Below are 23,666 nucleotides of genomic sequence, written 5' to 3'. Positions count from 1 at the left end.
TTTGTTATTCTTCCGTGGAGGCTTAAATGGAAAATATTTGCACAATCATAACATCGACGCTCTCTTTTACTGAAATACCAATTGGTGGACCGTCGAAACCTGTCACAATCTTTAAATGACTAACAGATCCCTCGTGATGGCGGCGTCATAATGCTTTGGATTTGAGATCAGCACAGCTTTTGAGTGGAAGAAAAAAAAGCTTCAGGGATGTCCGTCAGTGTTGGGGGGGTGCAACGCAAACAAGCAAGTCGGGCAAGTTTACGTCCGTCCCGCTTGAAGAGAGTCTGTATTTGTACGATAGAAACAGAGTATGACGAACACGATATTAAAAAGCCACACTTGAGTGTCGCTCGTCATGCGTTTCTTAGTTGTATAGTCATGCTGGAAAAATTAATGGAGCATTCCCGTGCTTTTTTTTTTTAAGTCACTTTCTCACACTTGGGAATACCCAGCCTCTCTCTCTCTCTCGCTTGCCTACTTTCACTCTTGTCCGTCAGTTGGCTTGATTCTATTCTGGTGCTCTGACAGCGTCTGATCAACCCCCCCGCCCACTGACCTATTGCGCGTGATGGTTTTTGCAGCTGAGCCTCACACACACATAGCAAGCCAGAGGGAATGTTGATGGGACAGAACAAGTGCAACCTGTCTGTCATCATCGGCGGATGATGAGCGCGTGTCTCGAAATCATTTCTGTGAGCAAAATCTTAAAAAACGGTGCTGTTTTGTGCTCGCTCAGGACCCCCCCATGGCGGTCACGCTGGGCCTGAGGATGGAGGAGATGATCTTCAACTTGGCCGACTCGCACTTATTCTTTAACGACTTGGAGGTGAGGCGCCCTAGTGCACTTTTCAAAGTATTTGTGATGCTTTCGCTTCATGCAAATCGTTCATTCAGCGTGACGCTGAGCAACAGCGGCGGGGCAGAAAAGCCGTTACTGCCACCTAGCGGGGGAATGTGGAACTGCGGCACAACTATCATATGGACAGAAATGAAATGCCATTACGCCACCCAAAAAAAACGTTTTAAACTGATCATCTAACTTGGCATTCTTTTTTTGTAATCTTGAATTTAAATCGTAAAAATCCCACCCCAAAAATAGTATGGACTTGTGACCGCATAAATAAGAATTTTCTGAGGAAAAAGAGGTTGGTATCTTTCAAATAATAATACTATAGTATAATGCACTTATATATATTTTTTTGTCGTTCGTCTTGTGATCAAATGCTATCATGTCATTGTGTGTGTGTGTGTGTGTAGGAATGTGATCAGGTACATATTGATGATGTATCATCTGATGATAACGGGCAGGACTTAAGGTGAGAACAACTCCCAATGAGATAAAAAAATACATAAATATTGCAATCTTTTGCCGCATATAATATTCATAAACTTTAGTCAGGTCTTGTAAAAGAAGATCCCTAAGCTGCTTTATTTACAACTAATTCAACATTTTTTTGTTGTTGGTGTCACAGCGCAGCCCATCTTTCATTGAAATCAAACATCTCATTCTTATTATCGACAGTACTTACAGTTTTGCAACTGATGGCTTCCATGCAGCTGCGACCAGCGCCAACCTGTGCCTCGCTACGGGCGTCCGCGGCGGCGTCGACTGGATGAGGAAGCTGGCCTTCCGCTATCGACGCGTCAAAGAGTTGTATAGCACGTACAAAAACAATGTGGGGGGTAAGACCAGCAGACAGACGTCAGTCACGGGGGGGGGGGGGGCAAAGGGATGCTTAGATTTTTACGGATGCAACATTAGACAGTCTACAACCGAGATTCTGTCCATTTTTTTGATTGTCTACATCACCCGTGCACTTGACTCCCCGAGGTCGTAATGCGTCCACGCCGTGTCGCAGGTCTGCTGGGTCCCGCCAAGAGGGACGCTTGGCTGCAGCTGCGAGCCGAAGTGGAGGCTCTGACCGACTCTTGGCTCACTCACGCCCTCAAGTCGCTTTCCATCATCAGCTCCAGGTACGAGCTCCTACCTACCGCTTGGGGAACTGCGAATGTTACGTTAATCAAATTCTGCCCCGGTACCGCAGGAGTAACTGCGTCAACGTGCTGGTGACCACGACGCAGCTCATACCGGCACTGGCTAAAATTCTCCTGTACAGTCTGGGCTCCGTGTTCCCCATAGAGAACATCTACAGTGCGACAAAAATAGGTAAGATATGTGAACACATCGATCAAAACAGGTCATGAGGAGGAACAAACAACACGGGTGTTTCAAAGGCCGTTGAGAACTCAAGCTAATGTTGGAATGCAGATTGTTAACGCCCTCGTTTGTGTTTAAAGGACGACACAGTTGCAGGTGCTGCTTTCCAACAAGCGGTACCAGACTGCAGGAGCTGCTATAAGCCACAGCTCACATCCCCACTCACGCACCCAACACAATGACTCATATATGGAACTTCCCTTTTTTCATCTGCAGTGTTGTTTTGTTCTCTTATCTCAAAGACATCACATACACGCTTAGGAATTTTTAAAAATGTCCCAGTTGTTATTTTTTTTTTAAATGGAATTATCCGCCAAACAAGGCAAAGCTGTGAAAGCCATTCTGTGTCTCCAGGCAAAGAGAGCTGTTTTGAGCGTATAGTGTCCCGCTTTGGCACTAACATTACATATGTTGTGATTGGCGATGGCAAGGATGAGGAGCATGCAGCCAGTCAGGTAAATGACCTTTCAACTCCTTTTGTTTTCACCCAACCCCTTCTTCCTCCTCCTTGTTTCTTCTGCAGGAAAAGAGAGTTGCTTTGAGCGCATAATGCAAAGGTTTGGCAGGAAAGTAGTGTATGTTGTAGTGGGGGACGGTGCGGAAGAGGAGCAGGCGGCCAAAAAGGTAAATGGACCTCGTGGCCCCGCCCACTCGGCGCAGTGTGAGCTCTCTGATTGGATGACGCCTGCCTGTCTTTGCTCTAGAGGTTTTTTTTTTTTTTTTAACTGGTGCTCCTTGCTGTGGATGCTTTCTTCCAAGTCTGTAGGATAACAGTGAAGGATTAGTGAAACCTCCAAAGTCCAAAATAATCCCAACGGTTGACTTGTTGTCTAGATGTTCTCATTTAAAAGCAGATAAACACAATGAAAGAAACACTTGTCCTCTCTAGTAAGACAACTCCATGTTAGTAGTGATGTAAAACTGCAAACTGAAGCCATTTGGCCTCATTACAAAAATGTTGTTGTCTTACGGGTATTCCTGAGTCATTAACCAGCAACATAAAGCATTTAAACCTCAAATTATGTCACGTGACATTTCGACAGCCTTTAACTGCCCTGCAAAATGCTGCCCTTTTAATGTGCACCGAAGCAAACTCCAACTATGCAAGCTTGTATAGCGTTTGCAAAGCAACAACACCATCTAGTGGACATTGAGAATTCCTGATTTGAGATACGATCCCATATTTTCTCCCCCCCTTATTTTGTGTACCGACTTGGGAGGTTCCACTTTTTGAACTATGCCTGTTAGGCACAAGCTTTGCGGGTTTTGTAGCTTGCATAGATATAAGATATGCTTTTCATATTCAGTAGAATATTTGGAGGATTAGATCTGAATTAGGTGATGGGTGTTGGGAGTAGTTATGTTACAAAGTGTTGAATTGCTTTCTTGCCAATGTAATTTATGGCAATAAACATTTTTTCAACATCAATTCCGATTGGTCATTCCAATCATGATTTTATGAATAAAACAAATTTCAATCACTACATTTTTATTTGTTGAAGTTGCTAGGGTTTGGCAGTGACAACTTTGGAATATAGGCGAAAGATGCCTGAACAAATGTTTTTAGAATTCAGATTTATTTTTGGCTCCAAGGAAAATACAAGCTTTTGACAAGAAAGCAATTTAAATAAAAAAAAATCCCTCCCAAATGCTATTCTGCATGGATTTCGTTTGCCGTGTTTGTCCTAGTACCAGAATTTAGCCACAAACTCATTTTCTTCCTGCAACAAAATGTCATCCCCAGCACAACATGCCCTTCTGGAGGATATCCAGCCACTCTGACCTGCTGGCATTACATCAAGCACTGGAGTTCGAGTACCTGTAACTCATCACAATGGACATGCTCATACTTTTTTTTTTTTTGTAAAACTATTTAAGAAGAAACTATACACTGCAATTTTTTGTCGTTCATTTCCGAACACCTGGATTTACAAACTGAATGGTCTTAAAAGCAGCAAAGGAGGACAGAGATGGTCGACATTAAAATAAAAATATTCAAAAAAATAACCCAAAGGACTGTCCCGACTCAAGCTGGGGGTCTCTGTACAGGCCGCACGTAGCCACGCCAGCTGATTTTTATCATTTTTCCTTTCTGGTTCGTCCGATGCTGACGCATGTGTAAATTATTTGCAATAAAAGTGAAGGGCCGAGTTGTGGGTGGTGTGTTGAAGTTGTTTTTTTTTTTTGGTGCGGTGAATGGGGGTGTTGAGTATGTGCATCATGTGTTGTGCCTTAATGTTTTCATGTCTGTTCTTTTCAGAAGTGTAAATATTAAAATGAGTACAAAACATTGTGAGTAGTTTTGGTTGTCACAAAACTGTGCCCAAACACAGAAAAATGCAAAGTCGCATGCTCTCCGGCATTCAAACAATGAGTATGACACAATACAGTACACAGGACAAGAGTTATCAGTTCCAAAGTTTTATTGTCTCCTTTACTTCTTGGCTTTGAAGTATTCCTCAATGACGTCCTTGGCTTGAGACTCCTTGCCATAGTCCTGTGGTGGGAATTCAAAAGAACATCAAAATTATTGATTGATTTTTTTTTTTTTTTTAAACAGAACAAACTTGAATCCTAGAGGGGGGCTGTTAGTAAAAAAAAAAAAAATCTGGGAGACTGTTGGACAAGTGACTTAGTCGAAGTCATTTCTCAATGGGTTGTCGCCATTTGCAGGGACCCCGGTCACCACGGGTGAGGTGACGGGGCTCGTACAATGGTAGTGCTTATTTAGCCAGTTTAAATAACAGCTGTGTGGCGTGGTAGGGCCACAACACCTGGACTTGCCTGGCATATTAAGCTCAACGTACGTCACAATGGTGACACTCACGATTGATTGGTACGATCATACGTGTTGACGGGAGTTCTGATTGATCGCAGCAAGTAACAGGCACAATAATTACAAGCTCTTAATTCAACAGAGGAGCTTTGATCTTAACTAAACAGATCTAAATGTCGCACGAGTAGGCATACATTGAGACCAGATAATTATTTACATATATGACATGTTGAAAATCGTTTTACAGCTGAAGCGCAAATGGATGAATGAGCATCAATGACATACAACAAGCAGCGCCATACCTCGGTTTATGATGTCCACTTTCCGCAGGAAGCCTTTGAAAATATCCAGTCTTCTTTGACTAGCGTTTTATGCTGTTGTTTTTGTCCCTCTTTTAAATTCGAGTCTCCATAAATTTGGACAAAGGTTGCGCCAAGTCAACCTCATGAACTTTGTTCACATGGGTCAATTCATAATTTGGCAAAAAATATTAATTGAAAAGCAATTTTAGATATATTAAACAAAAGTAAGGCAGCAAGTCCATGCAAACTTTGTCGCACTTCAAACCATTTGGATTTTTGGGGTTAAAATCGCCGATTAGTTGTTGTCGTTACCTTGACGACAACGCAGCTGCAGCCCACCACCTTGCGGGGTTTGCCCTCGCGGTCAATCTTGCACAGACCGACCCATTCGCCGAGCTTCTTGTTGTCATCAACCTGAGAGAGAGCGAGTGCACAGGTGGTAAGCCACACGTCATCCCATTAAAACATTTGTAAACAAAAAAGGAACTCGGCTGCATCTCAGACATAAATTGGGTAACAGTGGCGATATCGTCACGGCTTTCAGTAGAGGGAGCCAGATTATCATCAGCAATGCAGCCAAGACCTTCAAATAAACATCTCCGCATTTTTCATTTTGCCCCAATAAGCTTATGGATAATACACTGGCATCAATTACCAGAGTTGTAAATTTTTCTTTTACTGTAAACATGTGGAACTAAGTTTGTCTTCAAGGTAAATATGATCCTTGAAACACATTTTAAATGTTTCACAATTTGATTTGGTGAAATGAGCACGGCTGGCTCACCTTAATCAGGTTGATCTGATGCTCGGCGCAGAGGGCCTCCACAAGCTTGACGTACATGGGCTCATCGCAGTTGGCGGCGAGGACGCACAGGTGGGCCTGGCGCCTGAATTTCATTCAAGAATGCAAGCATTAAATCCATGAAAACGTAATGAAAAGTCATTAATACTTTTGTTAAATAGCTACCATCTCAGACAAAATTGGGTAACAATGGCGATTCTCCTCAGGGTATTCAGTAGAGGGAGCCAAGATATCGTCATTGATTCTTGCACTGACCCAAAATAGTGGCACCTTGACTTCCCAGTTTAATTCGTTTGCGACCACGCTTAGAAAGGAGATAAACCCCCACCCTACCCCCGGTTTTACTTTTTCGATGGACGTTGTGCTGCTGCGGTGTACATATCTTAGCCACTGGGGGCAGTATAACGCATGCGGCTTTGAAGAAACAGAAAAGACGGTTGCAGGAGCCTTTTTTCGCAGGGGTAATAAATAGTCATTACTATACAAAATAAAACACCAAGAGTAACCACTTCTAGAAAGTATATTGGGGGCAAAAAAGGTCATGCGCAGGTAAAATTCTTGGCTTATAATACATTTATTAGAAGAAAAAAAAAAAAGACACGACGAGGGCCAAGGATAGGGTGAATTGGTCACTAGTAAGTCAAGGTACCACTGTCCATTCAAAATGTCACACGTACTTGTCCAGAGCTTTGGCAGCCTCACGGATACCGCGGGCAAGACCATCGTTGATGAGTGCGGTCTTGAGCACTTCGGGGAGAGCGGTGTTGACATCCATCACACCTCCGGCGGCAACGCTGTCACAGAAAGAGGGGGAGAAGATCAACAAAAGCAAAACATAAAACATCCAATTGTAAATTCAATGGTGAGCTTCCAGCTTGTCAGAAGAGCAGTGTCACCCATTGGAGGGTGAAGGGGTATCCGACCAAAGATGAAAAGTCGTCATTCAAGCACATGGAAGCTCAGCTGAAGAGGACTGTTACATATTTAGCTGTCTTTGTCATTTTATTCTAGAAAACTAGAAGTGTTCCCCACGCCGCTCATCATTCACGCCATCCCTAATATACCATGGATTTGAAAGCAAACGTTTTTAACAGGATTGTACAAGGCGTAACTCATAAATGTCCACCTTTGGCGTAGTAACACGTTGTCCATACATGCCAGGAAGCATTGAGGGCTACTGAGTGGAAAGAGAATTCCAAACTAAACTACAGGATTTCTTGTTCCCAAAAAGCATGGATAACAGAATACTGTGGGATCTTTTAAAGTGCTGCTTTTCCACGTGCTTACGTAGTAGTACGTTCAAAGTTTATAAGAACTAACATCCACGCTAGACATAAAATGGCTAACAAGTTGTCATTGGTACTCCCCCCCCCCACCCCATTTCGCAACACCTGCACATAACGAGTAACGATATACCACCATGTTTAAGGATTTGTTGGCTTATCCTGTTCGTGACGGGACAGCACTCGCGAACAACCTCGTTCAAAGTAGGCACAGAAGTCTGTGATAAATTTAAATAATTATCAGTAATATGGAAGGGGGTCGAAATACAGCCAAATATTTAGTACATTACACACTCACGTCCCAATTCTAACGCCTCAGCTCGTACATCCCACATGAGCGCGAAGCTATGCTTACCCTTCCTCGGCCATTGTTGATTAGGGATGGATGGCGGACCTAAACTTCTGCAATAAAGCACAGACAACAAATGGGAGTTATTTTCCATGGCCGATGAGTTGTTTCGGGGGTGTCACAAGGCAGGATGTAAGTGAAAATGAACGGATGGCGTTCCGCAGGAGAGTAAACCTACCCTTTCCTACTCTTGGGTAGCGGGTAAAGAGGACGTCATAAGTCCGCGACGCCATTTTTATGCCGCGAGGAAGGCCCCCCAAATGACGGCGTCCGAAGACTGCCTGCTTAATTTCACATTTAATTCATAAACATGAACCGAAACACGAGGCTCTTATTATGTTTATTTATTTTGGACATATACATACACCTGCCAACCAAGGAAAAAAATTAGACGCCTATGCTACATATAGTGTAATTTTACTTTGAGCATTCCTGTCTTGAGGGGAAAATGTGGTTCTAATAAAATATTCAAAAAATCATTTTGGAATAAAAAAAATACTAGCAGGCATTAAATTAAATCGATTTGATGTACACAAGGTTGAGCATAGAATGAATTTACCACTTCCAATTTCTTTATGGCTCTCAAAAGGAGACAATTTCACAACGACAAAAAAAACCCATCACAGTTCATTTGTCTATATATAATTGTAAATCAAAATATGGATGAAGCAGACAGAGATCAAGTCTTTTTTAATTGTTCTTTATTGATTTGTTTCATTAAGTATCCCAATTAAATGTGATTGTAAAGAATCTGGAACAATAGCAACATCAACATGTAATTCAACACATTGTTTCAAAAAAAAAATAATAAAACAATTCCAGGAAGTAGCAGAGCAGTCCTGTGATCAAGTCTCCACTCAGAGTTAGATTTTGAGAAAAGCCTCCAGCTCTCCACACTCAACTGCATTCTCGAATGCAGTCATGTCCTGAATGGGAGAAGGGGAGAAAACATGTAATTGTTAATGGAAGTCTGAGTCACAAAGCTCATCATTTACACACAGACTCAGACTTTTCCTTTAAGATAGTTGGTGTCGGGAAGTAGTCTGCAGAAGCTCTAACAATTCTGATCAATTGAAACAGGTGTGTTGCAGCAGTGAGAGATGGAAAACGGGCAGGACACCGGCCCTCGAGGAACAGGTTTGAAGACGGTATTTAAAGGCATCTTTGAAAATGCCTCGATCAGAGTCACCAGACTACACTTTAGGGTGTGTATCGCTACTGTGTCTGTGCATTGTTGTAAAAGTTCACATATTGATTTTAGTTCCACCTTCACACACACACTTGAGACATGAGTGCCAGGAGAAAAAAAATATTACCCTCCCCCCCCCAAAAAAAAACAACCTTACCCCACAATATGTTGTCCCGTTGCATATTTGCGGTGGCAACAGTTTTGGGTCCCCTCCGAGTGACCTCATTTCCATCTTAGTCGCTTCATCCGCGGCAATGTCCCGTCTCTCAAAGGGGATGTGCTTGCTCTCAAGGATCATAAAGATTTTCTGTTGGTCTTTCTTGATCTGAAAAAAATGTACATTTTTGGGACAAAGTTGACATCATACGTGGAAAAAAGGGAAAAATACTGTACCCCAATGTTGCCGGTCACACTGGTGTAAAACACAATGACTGGCATGGCTGCAAGTTTTCCAGAAAAAAATGGATTTCAAGAAGTGACGTCCAGTGGCAGAATGTGTATACGTGCGGGTGTCAGAAAGCAGACAAGGTAAGCAGGTTTGGACATGATTAACCTGTGTCTATAGGCACACCCACTTTGTGTGCTACTTCCTTTCCAGTTGTGACTTGTTGACACTCATGCGCACACACACGAAGCAGTGCTTGATTGTCGGAAAGTAACGTTTTATTGGTTTCAGCATATACAAAAAAAAAAAACTTGAAATATTAAAACAAATATTTTAAAAATAGTGAATATTACAAAAAAAAAAGAAAAATCACTAGATATGCAAAACCCAATTTCGAGTATGCGGGTTTGACCTTTAAAAAAAAAAAAAAAAAAAGTAAAATAAAATATTTTCTTTTGACCAATCGAAAGACGGGATAATAAGCTAAGCAAACGTATCACCGTTAATGTTTTTGCGGTGTTTCGAGCGGCGTGATTAAAAGCAGGCGATCAGGAGAAAACGAGCGGTTCCAGCTCATAACACACTCGGCCGGCCAGGTCCTCGGGGACACTCTCCACGGAGTTCTCAGAGTCCACCTCTGCGGTCTTGTCTGCCGGGGGACTTTGTGCAACTCCCTCTCTGGCAGCCGGGCTGCGATCGCTGAGGAGGTAAAACACCGACATTTCGGTCATCAGATTTCGCCGGAAAGCAACTTTTCTTGTCCCTACCCTCCCTCATGTCCTCCGTTGCCCGTGTCGTCCGAGTCAGGTTTCCTGGCTCCTCCGATTCGGTTGCTGAACTGAATCGATGTGCCTGAAGGGGAGAGCAAAGCATCAGCATGACAGAAAAATCCAAAATAGCTTAAACACCATTTTAAAGTCATGACCAGGGTTAGATTTGTTTGGGAATTTTCAATTCTCATTTTTATTTTTTTTGTTTTTATTTTGTTTTATAAATTTTGTTTAAATCATAGCAGGTTTGTTAGTTTTTATTAGTTTTAGTTTTTTATAAATGCTGCGTATTAGTTTATTTTTTTATTAGCTTTAGTATTATTTATTTTAAAGACCACAACTCCCAGACAACGGTTTAACAGCCATGCAGTAACACCGAAATAAATTTAAAACCAATTAATCATTCAAAATCAATAAAAGCATTGAATTTTTATTTTATTTTGTTCATGAAAATTTTTGTTTGAATTATTTCATTAGTTTTCGTTTCCTAAAACAAAAAAGTCGGACCCTGTTGCATAGGCTTATCGACTCCATATGATCATTTGTAATTGATTTGATTACATTTCAACAATTTTATTCTAAACACGGCACTGAGCCAGATAAAATGAAATTTGGTTTTACACGAATGCCAAAATAGTCTTATGCTTACCAGCACGTTGCCTTCTTCTTCTCCAGAGCAGATAACCCACAATGAGAATCAGCAGCAGCAGCACCAACCCACTCACAATTCCTGAGACCACTGATGAAGATGTCGCCGCTGTGGGCGAAAAGAATATAAATCTGAGCCCAGGAGAAAAAGGATGAGAAACCGTTCGGAGCTTTTTGGGTCTTACAGACTACATTGATATACAGCGACGTGGAAGGAGTGGACCAAATCGCACTGGAGGTGAAATTGACAGCATAGAGGCAGACGTAAGACCCTTGGTCTTTGTCCTCGATGCTAAGAAATTCGAACAAGCCCACGTAGAAAACGTTGTGTCCGAACGCCGCCTTGGCGCTGGTGGCGTTGGTTTTGGTGTTCTTCAGGTAGAACGTGCCGTGAGGGTACAGGGAATGGACCGAGCACGTGACGGAGAAGCTGCTGCCCCGCGTGACCGACACCTCCCGCGGGCTGTAGATCACCATCACCTGGTAGGTGGTCATGGATATGAGCGGCTTCTCCAGTGACACTGGAAACAAAGACGAGACGATTGTCGCAGCGACGATGGCGAACATCCAGAAGGTGGGGAAGTAGAAGCGCGCACCTTTGACGGTGAGCTCCATGGGTTCTCCTTGAGGATAGTAGATGATGTCATTCTCCAGTTTCTTCTGATACTCGCAAAAGTATGAGCCCTGGTGGCTGAAGTTGACTCGGGGCAGGCTGAAGGTGGCCGCCTCGCTCTCGCTGTACTTGAGAAGCTTGAATGAGCCTTGTAACTTTTTCAGCAGGAAGGAGCCGCCAAGGTGCTCGGTTAGGATAGTGCAGGTGAACTCCACATTTTCACCCCAGTTCACCTCCGTGGATGGGCTTACGGAGATCTGAGGTTTCTGCAGAGCACCTAAGACAACAGGGAGAGGTTTTTTTTTAGCTGATTAATCATGTCTGGGTCCTTGGCGTAGGACGGAGTTCCATTATCACTCATCTGCCCTACCTAGTAGCAATAGAAAGTCATGTCATTTATCGACAGCAGACCTGGCATTGGAAACGGGAAACATTTGCATTCATGTGGTTTTAAAAAAATAAAATAAAATAAAAATAAATAAATAAAAATAGTGGACTGATTAGGGAGCCTTGTGGAACACCGCCAGTTTTTTTTCTTTTTTTTACAAACAATTGTGTAATTTATGGAGCTTATAATGTAAAAAAAAATTGGGGGGAGGTTCGACCAGTGAGTTATCACGGTAAAAAGAAAATGATGAGGATCACTATAGTGTTCTACTGTAACACCAGGAAATGTGGTTTAAAAATAAATAAATAAATAAATAAATAAATATAAATAGTGGACTGACTAGGGAGCCTTGCGGAACACCGCCATTTTTTTTTTTAAATTTATTTATTCATTTTTTAATACAAACAATTGTGTAATTTATGCAGCTTATAATGTAAAAAAATGGTTTGGGGAAGTCAGACCAGTGAGTTATCACGGTAAAAAGAAAATGACTACACTTGTTTATTTTCCCAAAGGTCACTCTACAAGGGTTCCTACCCAAACAGATGACTCCGGCGTCCTCGGAGTGGCCACAGTTATTCTCGCCAAAACCTTGGTGATTGCAGTGCGTGATGGCCAACTCTTGGCCTTCGCATACCACGTTGTCCAGCCATATGGGGCCGCTGCCTCGCCCAAAGTGTGCACTGGACGGGGCCGACACGGCGTGGCCGCAGCCGAGCTGTCGGCACACCACGTCGGCGGCGCTCAGCTCCCACTCGTCGTCGCACACGGTCCCCCACTGGCTGTCGTGGAACACCTCCACCCGGCCGGAACATCCGCTCCAGCCGCCAACCAGACGTAGTTTTGCTGTGAATGGAAACATCCACATTGCAATAACACAAAAGGATACATTTTCTCAGTTAAGAAGCATGAAAGATTCACAGTTTTTCTTTTTTTGACAAGGACCACACCCAGATGTTTGTAGCTCTGCAGTTTGAAAAAACCCTTTTGATACTTCCCTAACGAAAACAAGTATGGTTACATAGCTTCACCAACAAAACAAACAAGCGGGGAAAAAAAAAAAAAAAAAAAGACAAAATGTAATTGAAGTTATTGTTAAAAAAATGTAACGAAGCGATGGCTCATGAAAAAAATTAATTAATAAAACCTCACCTGCGCAAGAAACACCGGCGTCACGCTCATGCCCGCACGTGGAGCCGGTGAAACCTTTGCGCGAGCACTGCTCGAGAGAGGAGGCGTTGGCGAAACAGTCGTCGCTGGCCTCCATGACGGGCCCGCTGCTTTGGCCGTAATGAGCGGCGCCGTGGACGCTCACCGCCAGGCCGCACTCCAGACGCTCGCACACCAGGTTGGCTTTAGCCAAGTCCCAGTGGGCGTCGCACACCGAGTGCCAAATGTTGTCGCGCTGGACCTCCACTCTGCCCGTGCACTCGATCTCGCTGCTCACCAAGCGCACCTCCAAGCTCTCTGCATCAAGCAAAGAACGCGATGAAATAAATGAAGATTCATGGCTCGACCATCAAGATGCAACTTAGTTTCTATAAATGTCGGTAAATATGAATATTTGCACTTGCGGGGTCCAGCTTCGCAGTCCCACTTCTTCACAAATTGTCGTATACAGTTTGTAACTCCATTTTGTTCTGATTTTGTGATTCCACTGTTGCCCAATAGATGGCAGCACACTATTCTATAATCTGTTCCAGCCTCCCCCAAAAAAACGTAACTAGAAATTGTCTAAAAATGAAAATACAATTCGAGAATATTGTACTTTAGAAAAACATGCCATAGGCACGTAATAATTAAATACAATTTAAAAAATACATCATAATTATTTGCATCTCCTTGTGACTTCGGGTGGCGCTTGCTCGTCTCAAAATTTAGATTTCCTTTTTTTTCTTTGAAATGTAGCATCAGCATGGCCACAACTTGTTTGCCGTCACCTGAGCAGATGACGGCGGCGAGCGACGTGGTGTTGCACGAGTTATCCTGAAAGGGACTTTGCGCGCACTGCGCCAACGTGGACTCCATCCCGCTACATTCCATCTGCGTCATCCAGATGTGACCCGAGCCGACGCCATACTCGGCCCCCGTGGTGATCTTATGCGCCTTGCCGCAATTCAGCTGCTTGCAGACCACCGCCGCGTCGCTGCTGTCCCATGTTTCGCCGCACAAGTCCCCCCAGCGACCTTTGTCGTAGAACTCCACCCTTCCGGCGCAGCGGCTGTGGCCGCCCGCCAATCTCACGTTGCCTGTGGATGATGGCACCCTCAAGATGGCAATTTTTGCTATTTCATCAAGTCAAGATTTTTTTTTCTCACATAATTACTTTCTCTCCTAATTTAGTTCCAATAAAATTATATATATATTTTTTTGCATTATGTTATTTTCATTCACATAAACACCACACCTCTGAGTAAACCTACAAGATGCACACAACAAGAAATAGTTTGTGCCAAAACATTTACCTGAGCATTGGACAGAAGCGTCTTCGACGCGATTGTGCCCGCTTCGGACGTGTTCCCGCAGTGAGCACCCCGTGAGCGACGTCTCCCTGCCGTTGCAGCTGATCTTGTAGCCGTTCACGTCTCCCGTTTGCCCAAAAGATGCCGTCGCCTTAACGGGATCGCCGCAGTTCATCTCCCGGCACACCACCGCCGCTTCGTGCAACCCCCACTGGACGTTGAACACCGACCACCATTGGCCTTGGTGGTGGACCTCCACTCGGCCCGAACACTGGTTGGTACCGTTTAGGAGTCTGATGGTGGCTAGAAAGACAGATTTTGGGGGAAGGACCTTCAAAATAGCAAAAATGACACCAGGCCAGCAGAGAAGACCTTGACCGCCCACCACTGGCTTCGATCCTGAGTCTGAGGGGACCTTACTTACCTGAACACATGAGCGCGGCGTCTTCGCCATGATTGCAGTTGGTCTCGCCGAAGGACGAATGGGGGCACTCGCTCAGGGACGACTCGTTGCCCACGCATTCCACATCATCCAGCCAGATCTCTCCCGAACCTTCGCCAAAATAGGCGCCCGATTTGGCCGTCACGGCCGTGCCGCAATCCATGGCCCGGCACACCACTTGAGCGTCTCGAATGTCCCACGAGTCGTCGCACACCGTCCCCCAAATGCTTTCGTGGTAGAACTCCACTCGGCCCGAGCATCGGTCCGTGCCGTTGACGAGCCGTAGCGCGGGAGCGCCTGCGGACGGGCGTGTACACGGTCGCCAATTCGTGTGATTCCAAACAAACTTCAATCTATTTCATTCGCCTGCGTTATTCCACGGCAGTTTACGACTTTTTGCATGCCAGTCCAAAATGTGTCTTACCCATACATGAAAGCGAAACCCCTTGGCACGTGTCGACGGTCTCCTGGACGCTGCACTGAGAGAAAGAGGTGGCGTCTCTCGGGCAGGTGCCCCGGTACCTCCTGAGCTGGCTTTCGCCAAAGTTCTCCACGGCTTTGGATAGACCGCCGCAATTTAGCTCCTGACACACCATGGTGGCCTCCTTGGTGCCCCAGTTGCGATCGCACAGTTTGCCCCACTCGCCGTTGTGGAAGACCTCCAGGCGGCCCGAGCACTGCGTGCTTCCATTTGTCAGTCGGAGAGTTTCTGGAAAAACACGTTGGAATAATAAATAAATAAATAAATAAATTTAAAAAAAGGCGACTTTTAGGGGTGCAACTAAACAATTATCAACTAATTATTTTTTATTTATTAATTATTAATAATAAATTAACTATTTAGCCACTCAGATTTCTATAGTCGTCAAGCAGGCTGATATTTTTTTTTTTATTATTTAAAATAATTTGAAAACATGCGTTTATTATGGAAGACGATGAAAATATTTTCTGACATGTATAGAAATAAAAACATGTTTTTTTAATCAATAAATGAATTGATTGTCAAAATAATCGTTAGTTGCAGCTCGAGTTATCGTTCCAGCGTTGCGCTACTTTTGTTACGAGTGTGTCGTAAGCACCTGAACATACAACGCTGGCGTCCTCTTGATGGCTACAGTCATGCTCCCCGAATCCCCGGTGCGAGCACTCGGCCAGCGCCTTCTCCTGGCCCGTGCACTCCAAATCATCCAGCCACATTTGGCCTTCGCCGCTGCCGAAGAAGGACCGGTACTTGACTTCCAGGGCAGCCCCGCAGCCCAACTCGCGGCACACCACGCTCGCCTCCTGCATCCCCCATTTGTCGTCGCACACCGTGCCCCACTGGTCCAAGTACAAGATCTCCACTCGGCCCGCGCAGCGGTTGGTCCCGTTCACCAGACGAACGGGTTGGCTGTCTACCAAAGAAATGGCAGTTAAACGGAGTCCTTTAAATGCAAATGTCGTGACGGTTGACGTACTGTAGCAGGAAAGGGTAGCGTCCACGCATTGTTCTTTGACGTCTTGGTGCGAGCACTGCGAGATGGAGCTCTCGTTGCCCAAGCAGGTGGTTTTCACCGCCAAGGCTTCACGGGATTCACCGAAATAAAGTTTTTCGGTGGAAACCAGAGGTTTTCCGCAGTTCATCTCCTGGCAGAGCACTTTGGCTTCGGGCAGGCCCAGGTCACCGCAAACTTTGCTCCAGTGGCCGTCCTGGAAGACCTCCAGTCTGCCGTTGCACCGATTGCTGCCGTTGGTCACTCGCAGGTGCTCTGCAAGCGTCGTTTTGGAGGACAACAGAAAATATGACGACGGACATCTCGATAGTTTATTCATGTTCAAGACTCATTTTAATTTTGTCAATTCACTCAAAATATTTTTGACCCAGCAAAGCTTGATTGTTTTTTTTTTTGTCTTTATAAAATGTCAACTTCATTCTCGTAAAATGACATTTTTTTTCTTGAATAATATAAAGATATATTTCACTTTGTTTGGAATAAAATGATTCTGAAAGTTTTTTTTTTTTTACAAAATTATGATTTTTTTTATACGGTTCCATCATTATATCTTGTCTTCTTTTTTCTTTGTAATATGATTATTTTCCGTTGCAAAAAAAAACATTATTCATGGGAAGGTTATTTAATTTAATGACAATTATTTGTCCCATAAAATTACAATTTCCCCGAAATTGTGTAAAAATATTTTCCCCTTTTTTGTTCACATAATTCACTCGAAAACCCCCTTTTTTTTTGCATGAAATTAACTTAAAATGTTTTTTTTTATGTAAAATTGCAACTTGTAAAATTATTCTCAAATATTTCAGACTTTTTTTTCCCCAATAAAAAAATTAATTTATTCTGGTAAAATTGCCTTTTTTTTCTCTCTTCTATTCTGATTATTTTCCTTGTAAAATGTCAAGGCTAGTAAAACCTTATTTCCCTCAAATGAAGACTATTGCTCAGAACCGACTGCATTTATTTTTCCTGGCAAATTGATTGACTTTATTCTGGCAAAACAACTTTGACAATATTCTGAACTTTTCCTTTATAAACGTAATTTAAAAGTTATGGTCGTTTGCCATTTTGTCACATATCTTTCAATCTTATTCCATGACCTTGTTTTTTCTTCTTTCAACACATACTTAATATTTCATACAGCGCAGTGGTCAAAATTCTATGCAAAAATCTGCCTAGCAACAACTGGCTGTACAAACACATTTTTATCTTTTCAAAGTTATGCCTCGAAATGGCAAACGTGCGAAGGCAGTCTTACCCGAGCAGACCACGCCGGCATCTTCGCTGTGCCCACAATTGTTCTCGCCCAAGGGCCTGTGCGGACACTTGAGGATGGACAGCTCGCTCCCGGTGCACTGCACGTCATCCAGCCAGATTTGGTCTTTGGCGTGGCCAAAGTAGACTTCGGCATTGCGGACGGCCAGCGCCGAACCGCACTGCAGCTCGCGACACACCACTTGAGCGTTGGTGAGGTCCCAGTGGTCGTCGCACACGGTGCCCCAGGAGCCGCTGTGGAAGACCTCCACGCGGCCGGCGCAACGTGATGATCCTTGGCCCGCCAGCCGCACCGTGCCGCTGTAGCATTCTGGGAAGTCAAGTTCATTTTTTTTTTTTAACTCATTCACTCCCATTGACGGATAAAGACGTCAAAAAGTACATTCATTCTACCAGGGATGGCTATGAATGAGATCACCGTTTTTGTTTCCGGCAAATACTGACCTGTACAGATGAACAGATGTAGAATACCTGAGGCAGAAATGGATGACAAACTGTGAGATCATTTATCGTGTCTAACTAAACTTCAACTAAATCCGCGAAAATTCCTTGCAAAAGTACAAGTTAGTAGTTTTTTTTTAGCTTTTCCCCCTCAAAAGGAGTCAAATTGAAACTTTATCAAAAATCTGATCAAATATTAGCCTTGTGAATATTTACAACTGATGTTCTCATTTTATATTCTGGTAATGTTGAACACAAAATTTATAACAGATTATTGTAGTCAGTAAATGACAAAAGATGAAACTTACCTATAGACAGATAAAGAAGTTTTTTGTCATCAACGGAGTTCATAATGTGAATTCAACCAAGTCGATAGCCTGCCCCAATTCATGCAGAAATCGTTACGCGTGATTGCGAGCATTTGTGCAAAAATCAAAAATAGAAATCATACCTGTTAAGTCCAATCATTTGCGGGGACGGGCGCCCCGGATTCACATGCAGCAATTGTTCCAAATAAGAGTGTGGACTCGGACCACAAAAAGTGTTGTTGACATTTAGATCAATCATTAAAGGCGGACCGTGACAGGGGAATTTTTGACCCAATATCTGCCCCCGGCGGACGGAGAACCGCCGAGTGCCATCATCATCGCCGTTTTTAATTACGATTTTTATCTGAACTAAGCCACATGGACATATATAGTTTTTTTGGTTTTGTAAATTTACAATTTCATTTATAATTAATTTTTTTTTGTCTGCACAAAATTGCAATATATTTCTCTCTCGTTACAAGTGCTTTCCGTGTAAAATTCCAAATGTATGCATGTTGCACACCCAACCATAACTTATAAAATAACTTTTTTTCCCCCCCATTGAAATGCCGTCAAATTCATTGTGATATAGGAATATTTACTCCGGTATTGATTTGCGGGTAAATCATTGCAGACGCGTGTTTTGATGGGAAATGACGAGTGTCGCGGGACAAGAGGGCACGGCAACATGCGCTAGTCAAAGTGCAAGTGACTTATTGCCAAACTTTTGGTGCCTGTGCATTTCAACAATATACATTCGCGTTTAAAAAAAAAAAAAAAAGTGGACTTCAACTTTCATGACAAAATGGAGGCTTTGAAAGTGTAAAAATGGCTGTGATTTTTTTTTTTTTTTATGTGTACTGAATCATAATTGAGTCAGATGCAGTAAATGTATAAGCTTTATTATTATTTTTTTTTAATCCAACAAATGTCATAAAAGTCACAGTATTATTTGTCAAACATGATGGCACAGCACATGGAAAATAGGATACACAATAGCAAAAATGGGACAATTGATACGCGTGCTGAGTGGCCACAACATTAGGCACAGCTGCACACAATCTAATGAGATCCATTCCAGAACAAGAACATTCCGTGTTCACAAATGATAACGACTAAAGCGCAGCGACTCAGACTAGAGGCCAAGTTTCTGATTGGAAATTCTGCGTGTGCCTAATATTATGGCTGGTGTGAACGCAGGGTCACCAAAAAAAAAAAAATGACTCGTTCACCTTTTCCGGGGTCAGAAAGTCTCTTTGCTCAACACGTGCAAGACGTTTCATGAGGGGAGTCCCACAATTGGCATCCGAGATAAGAAGACACGAGAGAAGCTTTCAACCTTTCTGTTCAGTACTGGCCTCTAAGACTCCTGCGGTCCAAAAACAAAAATAAATAAATTAAATAAATCATTTGGACAAAGGCGGTCAGTTAGATACGTTCTTGCCTTCTCAGATTAAATGACATGAAACCAGAACGCCATGTAATTAGATCTACAAATTTACTAATCCAATTTGACAGTAAAGCTTGAGCTACCTTTGATCCCCTGCGGATAAAAATAATAAAAAAAAACAAAAAAAAAACGAAAAGCAGCAACAATACTATTGATTTGATTCTATTTTTATTTTACTTTTATTTTCCGCATAATACCAATGCAATATATGCACGATAAGTGCAGGTATTATTTGTCTCCACTAGGGGTCACCACCGTCTCGTTGCGCAATGTCGTACGCGTCCGTGACTTTGAAATACTTTGGGAGGCGCCAACTGGCCTACCGAGTGACGTGTCGCGTTAGCCGGCTCTTCATTTTTGGCGTGATTTGCAGCTCGTTTATGAATGTGCTTATTACATGTTTATTGCATTATCGTCGGGTCAATTAAGTGATTGAAAGTGCACCGGCAACTCTGCTTATTCTCGACCATCTGTAGCGGGACAAAAATTGGTTCGAACTAGCAGTGGTAGCCCACATTAAATAAATAAAGAATTAAATAAAGCCTAAATTCATCTTTTGATCCCAAGTGTCTTCATTTGACGTGGCAGTTCCAGTACTTTTGGAGGGGACTGAATATGCATTTTAAAAAAATAAATAAATAAATAAAAAAAATTTAAAAAAAGAAAATCAGGAATAAGTGGAAGTTCCTTACTTTGACAGAGGCTTGCGAAGTGACGCCCAGGAAGGCAAACACACTGTTGTTCTCTTTAGACTGGAAGAAGTCCTCATAATCCTGCCGGCGAGGGAAAATTCTGTTAGAGCTTCATTCTTAACTTGTAATATTTCACCGGCTTGGAATGGTCGGCCGCCATTCTGGGACCAATTTGCCGAGCATGTCGCTATGGATTACGCATGCCGGCGAGAGTGACGGCACGTAATCCGAGGCGGGATTACGGCGGGATTACAGAGGTGGCGTGCGCTTTCGATAGATGATTGAGCCTAAACTCACAATAGCCAGTAAAAAGGTAGCAGCTCCTTCATTCAACGGAGCTCAACGGCCGTGACCTACTTTGTGCCATCGCGTGGCACGTTCGTTCATTTGCATAAAAAAAAGCACAAAATCACGTCAGATTAACACTCTAATCTGATTTTTTTTTTTTTATACCTGGCATGAAAATCTGATATTATTTATTTAAATCAATTCATTTGAAAGACAACCATAGGGGAAAAAAGAAACAAGAGTATTCCACATGCAAGATGTTAAACGCTTCTCCGTCATACCCCGCAGTAGCGATCGTCATTGAAGATTTGCGGAGGCAGCGGGTTGCCTTTCGGCGGCCGCTTGTCGCAAGGTATGTGACGGTACATCCACTGGCGTTGCTCCTCCAGCATGGCGATGTCCACTTGCTGGAACTGGATTTTATTGGCCTCCAGGAAGCCTAGCACCGCTTGCTGCTGCTTTTTCACCTAACATGAAACACAAGACCGACTCGTTATAGTCGAGCAGCAGCTGACATTTGATCTGAAATTCTTGTTTTTAAAAAATAAAATAAAATGTTGGCTCTTTTTGATCACATATTCCTCTAAATGGAGCGCTCCGATCAATCTCAAGTATGAAAATACATAAAAAAGGAAAAACTGACTTCAACAAAATAAATCTGATAACCAGACAAGGGCATGTGGGTGGTGCATTTTGGAACGGCGGCCACAATGGTGCTTTTGTTAGCCACTCGGGGCTCCATTGGTACTCTCACCCAAACAAACGTTGACCCGACGGTGCACATTCGATAGCAACGTGGCAGTGTGACAGCAAAAGCAGTCTGATGGGAAACAATTCAATGTGTGTGTGAGTGACCGAGTGCATGAGAGAGAGAGAGAGAGAGGGTGTGTGAGTGACGGATATGTCCTAATTTTTTAGGGCGCCAAATTCAACACTTGAGAGTGAATTACAAAAATAGGCCGACCCTAAATATGAATAGAAATGCCTCGCGCTGCATACAAGTATGCAAGTGTATTGTTTGCACTCTGAATGAAGGGATTAACTTGGATTAATCCTTTCATTACGGGACGAACAAGGACAAAACAGAACTCCTGAGGACAAATGGATCATGCAAAAATCAACAACAAGTCGATGCAAAGGGAAAATCTTGTCTTGTAAATTTGCATGATTAAAAAAAAAAAAAATTAAGTAGATACAGTTACACTCAAAAACTTTCCACAAAATCTCCCCTCCTCTTGCTTGCATCTTTCTGTGTGTGGTCTGCGTGCACTCGTGGCCGCCAACAAGGCACACTAAATTTGCCGTGCTTTTATTTTTTTTCATACTTTTGAATGGTAAACCTACGTCATTAGGGTTAGTTTGTTTCATCATCTTAATTTTTATTTTTTTACACGGCGCTTCGTGCATATTTACACTGGTATGTCCACGTAAAGTTACTCTACATCGCTTGCACCCTTGATGAACAATTTATGACGCTGACTATTTCAAAGTGCCCAAATATAATTTCTGCACGTCACTTCCAAGGCATTCAGAGCCAATTATTGCACTCACAAGCTTCGTCGTGCATCACTGACCCAAATGGTCAACTTAGTCAGGCGTGCCGGCTGACTGGACTGGACTTTGCCGGTCTTTGACGTGTATAGAACTTTAATGTACTTTGTCAATGATCAAAGACAATGCGCATGTTCTAGGTCGTTCCATTTAAATGAAGAAGAAAATAAAATTCCCAAATCACTCACCGCCACAGAGCCACTTGACGAGGCGACGTAAACCTTGATGATGACCATTTTAATCTCACATTACGGGGTCGCCGAGAGAAGACCAAAGTTTACCGATGTTATCACTCAAAGGTAGCGAAAGAAGCGACACATTTGAACGACGAAGTGTGTTTTATTGCATGACAGAGAGGACAGCGGCGTTTAAATCAAGCTGCGGTCACGTTTTGGAGTGATGGGACCAACAAAACTGGTGCGTCAGCACCGTGCCGAGTGCACAAGTGAGAGAGCACGCATCGGCGCATGTATCGCTTTCAGGGGCGGTAGTCACGTGACCAAAACAGGAAGTGTGTCGTTTGAGTGTGCCGCGCCAAATCGTGCTCCTCGGGAATTAAACAGCTTCGACATGATGTAGGTTTGTTGCATGGAGATTAAAGTATTTCGTACCTATTAGATTTTGTTTTATTTATTTATTTATTTAGTTTTGCTTTGCAGATTTTTAACCCTTGTCATAAACAATTTAACGCAGCAAATGAATGGAGCAAATAAAATTATAAAAAAAGATGGTCGTATTTGAAGTAAAACACAAGCAATTGAATAAAGATGTGACAGTATTTCTCGAGATAATGTTGTCTTAACAGCATGCAAAATATCTTTTATTTTCGTTTTGTTTACCTGCAATGAGTTAGCTCGACAGCAGAGGGCACTATTGAGTGACCAACATACGCATAAGTCAATACAGTGTCAACAGTTTGTGTACTGGATCAAATACACTCCTTGGTATAAATGCTGCTTTTAACAATAAAATGTATATCATTCTATTACAAAGCATATCCAACAGTGCAAACGAAAAGATGACAAAATACACGAGTACATGGAGAGGGATTACACCCCCCCCACACACACACACACTAATTAATACAACAATAAGAGGAAGAAGGGTGGGGAGCAGATCCCGGTGCTGACATGCGTGCACTCGGGCGGGATTTTAAAATATCGGTAATTTGGTATCGATCCGCCTATCCCTAATGCAAAACAATCCGATGACGTCATAGAAGCGGTTCCCATGCAACCGCAGGCAGCCAGCGATGGCCGTCGTTCCTGTTTTGCGTCTTGCCTCCTCCTCCTCCTTTTTCTTAGTTCAATAACGACCTACAAGCTCCGCAGAGCCACACAAACTACCGGCACGCTCACAAGACGTTTGTCTTGTAATTTGACGAATAAACAAGGTCGGGAGGCTAACTGCCTCAGCTTGGTCGCACGTTAGCGTTGTTAGCTTAGCCAAAAGTTGTAGCTTTTTTTATTTCCCCATCCAGATTCTGCGCCGACTTTTTGCACTCTTGAGACGGTCCACCAGTAATGTGACATTTAGCGTGGAAA

General features: G+C 43.1%; 5 protein-coding genes and 3 non-coding genes across 17 annotated transcripts in view; 1 reads left to right on the top strand and 7 right to left on the bottom strand.

Moving 5' to 3' along the window:
- eya4 (EYA transcriptional coactivator and phosphatase 4) overlaps positions 1–4,368 on the top strand; it is a 29,727-nt gene extending 25,359 nt beyond the window's left edge. For 4 of the 9 annotated variants that reach the window (XM_088285569.1, XM_088285570.1, XM_088285571.1 and 1 more), the window contains 6 exons: positions 737–826; positions 1,258–1,316; positions 1,523–1,683; positions 1,860–1,974; positions 2,046–2,167; positions 2,742–4,368. In XM_088285569.1, coding sequence (XP_088141695.1) covers positions 737–826; positions 1,258–1,316; positions 1,523–1,683; positions 1,860–1,974; positions 2,046–2,167; positions 2,742–2,989 — 795 coding nt within the window. In that variant the 3' untranslated portion in view covers positions 2,990–4,368. Of the gene's footprint in view, positions 1–736; positions 827–1,257; positions 1,317–1,522; positions 1,684–1,859; positions 1,975–2,045; positions 2,168–2,572 lie in introns of all 9 variants that reach the window. The other 5 variants (XM_088285566.1, XM_088285572.1, XR_015840116.1 and 2 more) reach the window with 4 other exon arrangements.
- A 255-nt stretch (positions 4,369–4,623) lies between these two features.
- Positions 4,624–8,007, bottom strand: rps12 (ribosomal protein S12). Of its 2 annotated transcripts, XM_088285580.1 has the most exons (6): positions 7,909–8,007; positions 7,737–7,783; positions 6,776–6,892; positions 6,081–6,183; positions 5,609–5,710; positions 4,624–4,715 (listed from the first exon to the last, which is right to left on the bottom strand). In XM_088285580.1, the coding sequence occupies exons 2-6, from the start codon at positions 7,748–7,750 to the stop codon at positions 4,653–4,655; spliced, it is 399 nt and encodes a 132-aa protein (XP_088141706.1). In that variant the 5' UTR covers positions 7,751–7,783; positions 7,909–8,007; the 3' UTR covers positions 4,624–4,652. The 2 variants fall into 2 exon arrangements, with proteins under 2 accessions (XP_088141706.1, XP_088141707.1); XM_088285581.1 differs by lacking the exon at positions 7,909–8,007 and having other exon boundaries at positions 7,680–7,783.
- Positions 5,789–5,871, bottom strand: LOC148316549 (small nucleolar RNA SNORD100). The gene has a single exon (XR_015840255.1). It is a non-coding gene; the product is annotated as a small nucleolar RNA SNORD100 (small nucleolar RNA).
- Positions 6,262–6,344, bottom strand: LOC148316548 (small nucleolar RNA SNORD100). The gene has a single exon (XR_015840256.1). It is a non-coding gene; the product is annotated as a small nucleolar RNA SNORD100 (small nucleolar RNA).
- Positions 6,972–7,047, bottom strand: LOC148316547 (small nucleolar RNA SNORD101). Its single transcript, XR_015840253.1, has one exon. It is a non-coding gene; the product is annotated as a small nucleolar RNA SNORD101 (small nucleolar RNA).
- Positions 8,008–8,414: 407 nt separating the features above from the next.
- LOC148316545 (SH3 domain-binding glutamic acid-rich-like protein 3) lies at positions 8,415–9,477 on the bottom strand. Its single transcript, XM_088286770.1, has 3 exons — positions 9,313–9,477; positions 9,077–9,244; positions 8,415–8,656 (listed from the first exon to the last, which is right to left on the bottom strand). Exons 1-3 carry the CDS (start codon positions 9,355–9,357, stop codon positions 8,594–8,596), a joined length of 276 nt encoding a protein of 91 aa, XP_088142896.1. The 5' UTR covers positions 9,358–9,477; the 3' UTR covers positions 8,415–8,593.
- An 83-nt stretch (positions 9,478–9,560) lies between these two features.
- On the bottom strand, positions 9,561–18,636 carry LOC148316544 (scavenger receptor cysteine-rich type 1 protein M130-like). The gene is made up of 17 exons (XM_088286769.1): positions 18,285–18,636; positions 18,142–18,210; positions 17,837–17,863; positions 17,376–17,702; positions 16,085–16,375; positions 15,707–16,021; positions 15,052–15,336; positions 14,610–14,924; positions 14,189–14,488; positions 13,664–13,972; positions 12,876–13,190; positions 12,261–12,569; positions 11,319–11,612; positions 10,908–11,243; positions 10,724–10,831; positions 10,072–10,156; positions 9,561–10,003 (listed from the first exon to the last, which is right to left on the bottom strand). Exons 2-17 carry the CDS (start codon positions 18,182–18,184, stop codon positions 9,853–9,855), a joined length of 3,810 nt encoding a protein of 1,269 aa, XP_088142895.1. The 5' UTR covers positions 18,185–18,210; positions 18,285–18,636; the 3' UTR covers positions 9,561–9,852.
- Positions 18,637–19,024: 388 nt separating this feature from the next.
- sh3bgrl2 (SH3 domain binding glutamate-rich protein like 2) lies at positions 19,025–22,469 on the bottom strand. The gene is made up of 4 exons (XM_088286414.1): positions 22,311–22,469; positions 20,853–21,038; positions 20,284–20,364; positions 19,025–19,510 (listed from the first exon to the last, which is right to left on the bottom strand). The coding sequence occupies exons 1-4, from the start codon at positions 22,356–22,358 to the stop codon at positions 19,502–19,504; spliced, it is 324 nt and encodes a 107-aa protein (XP_088142540.1). The 5' UTR covers positions 22,359–22,469; the 3' UTR covers positions 19,025–19,501.
- Positions 22,470–23,666: the final 1,197 nt, after the last annotated feature.

Source organism: Idiotropiscis lumnitzeri, chromosome 21 (assembly GCF_059441095.1).
Source record: "Idiotropiscis lumnitzeri isolate Australia: NSW breed Sydney's pygmy pipehorse chromosome 21, RoL_Ilum_1.0, whole genome shotgun sequence".
Lineage (NCBI taxonomy): Eukaryota > Metazoa > Chordata > Actinopteri > Syngnathiformes > Syngnathidae > Idiotropiscis > Idiotropiscis lumnitzeri.
The sequence above is the reverse complement of the archived record's forward strand: the minus strand, read 5'-3'. Positions and strand labels throughout refer to the sequence as shown.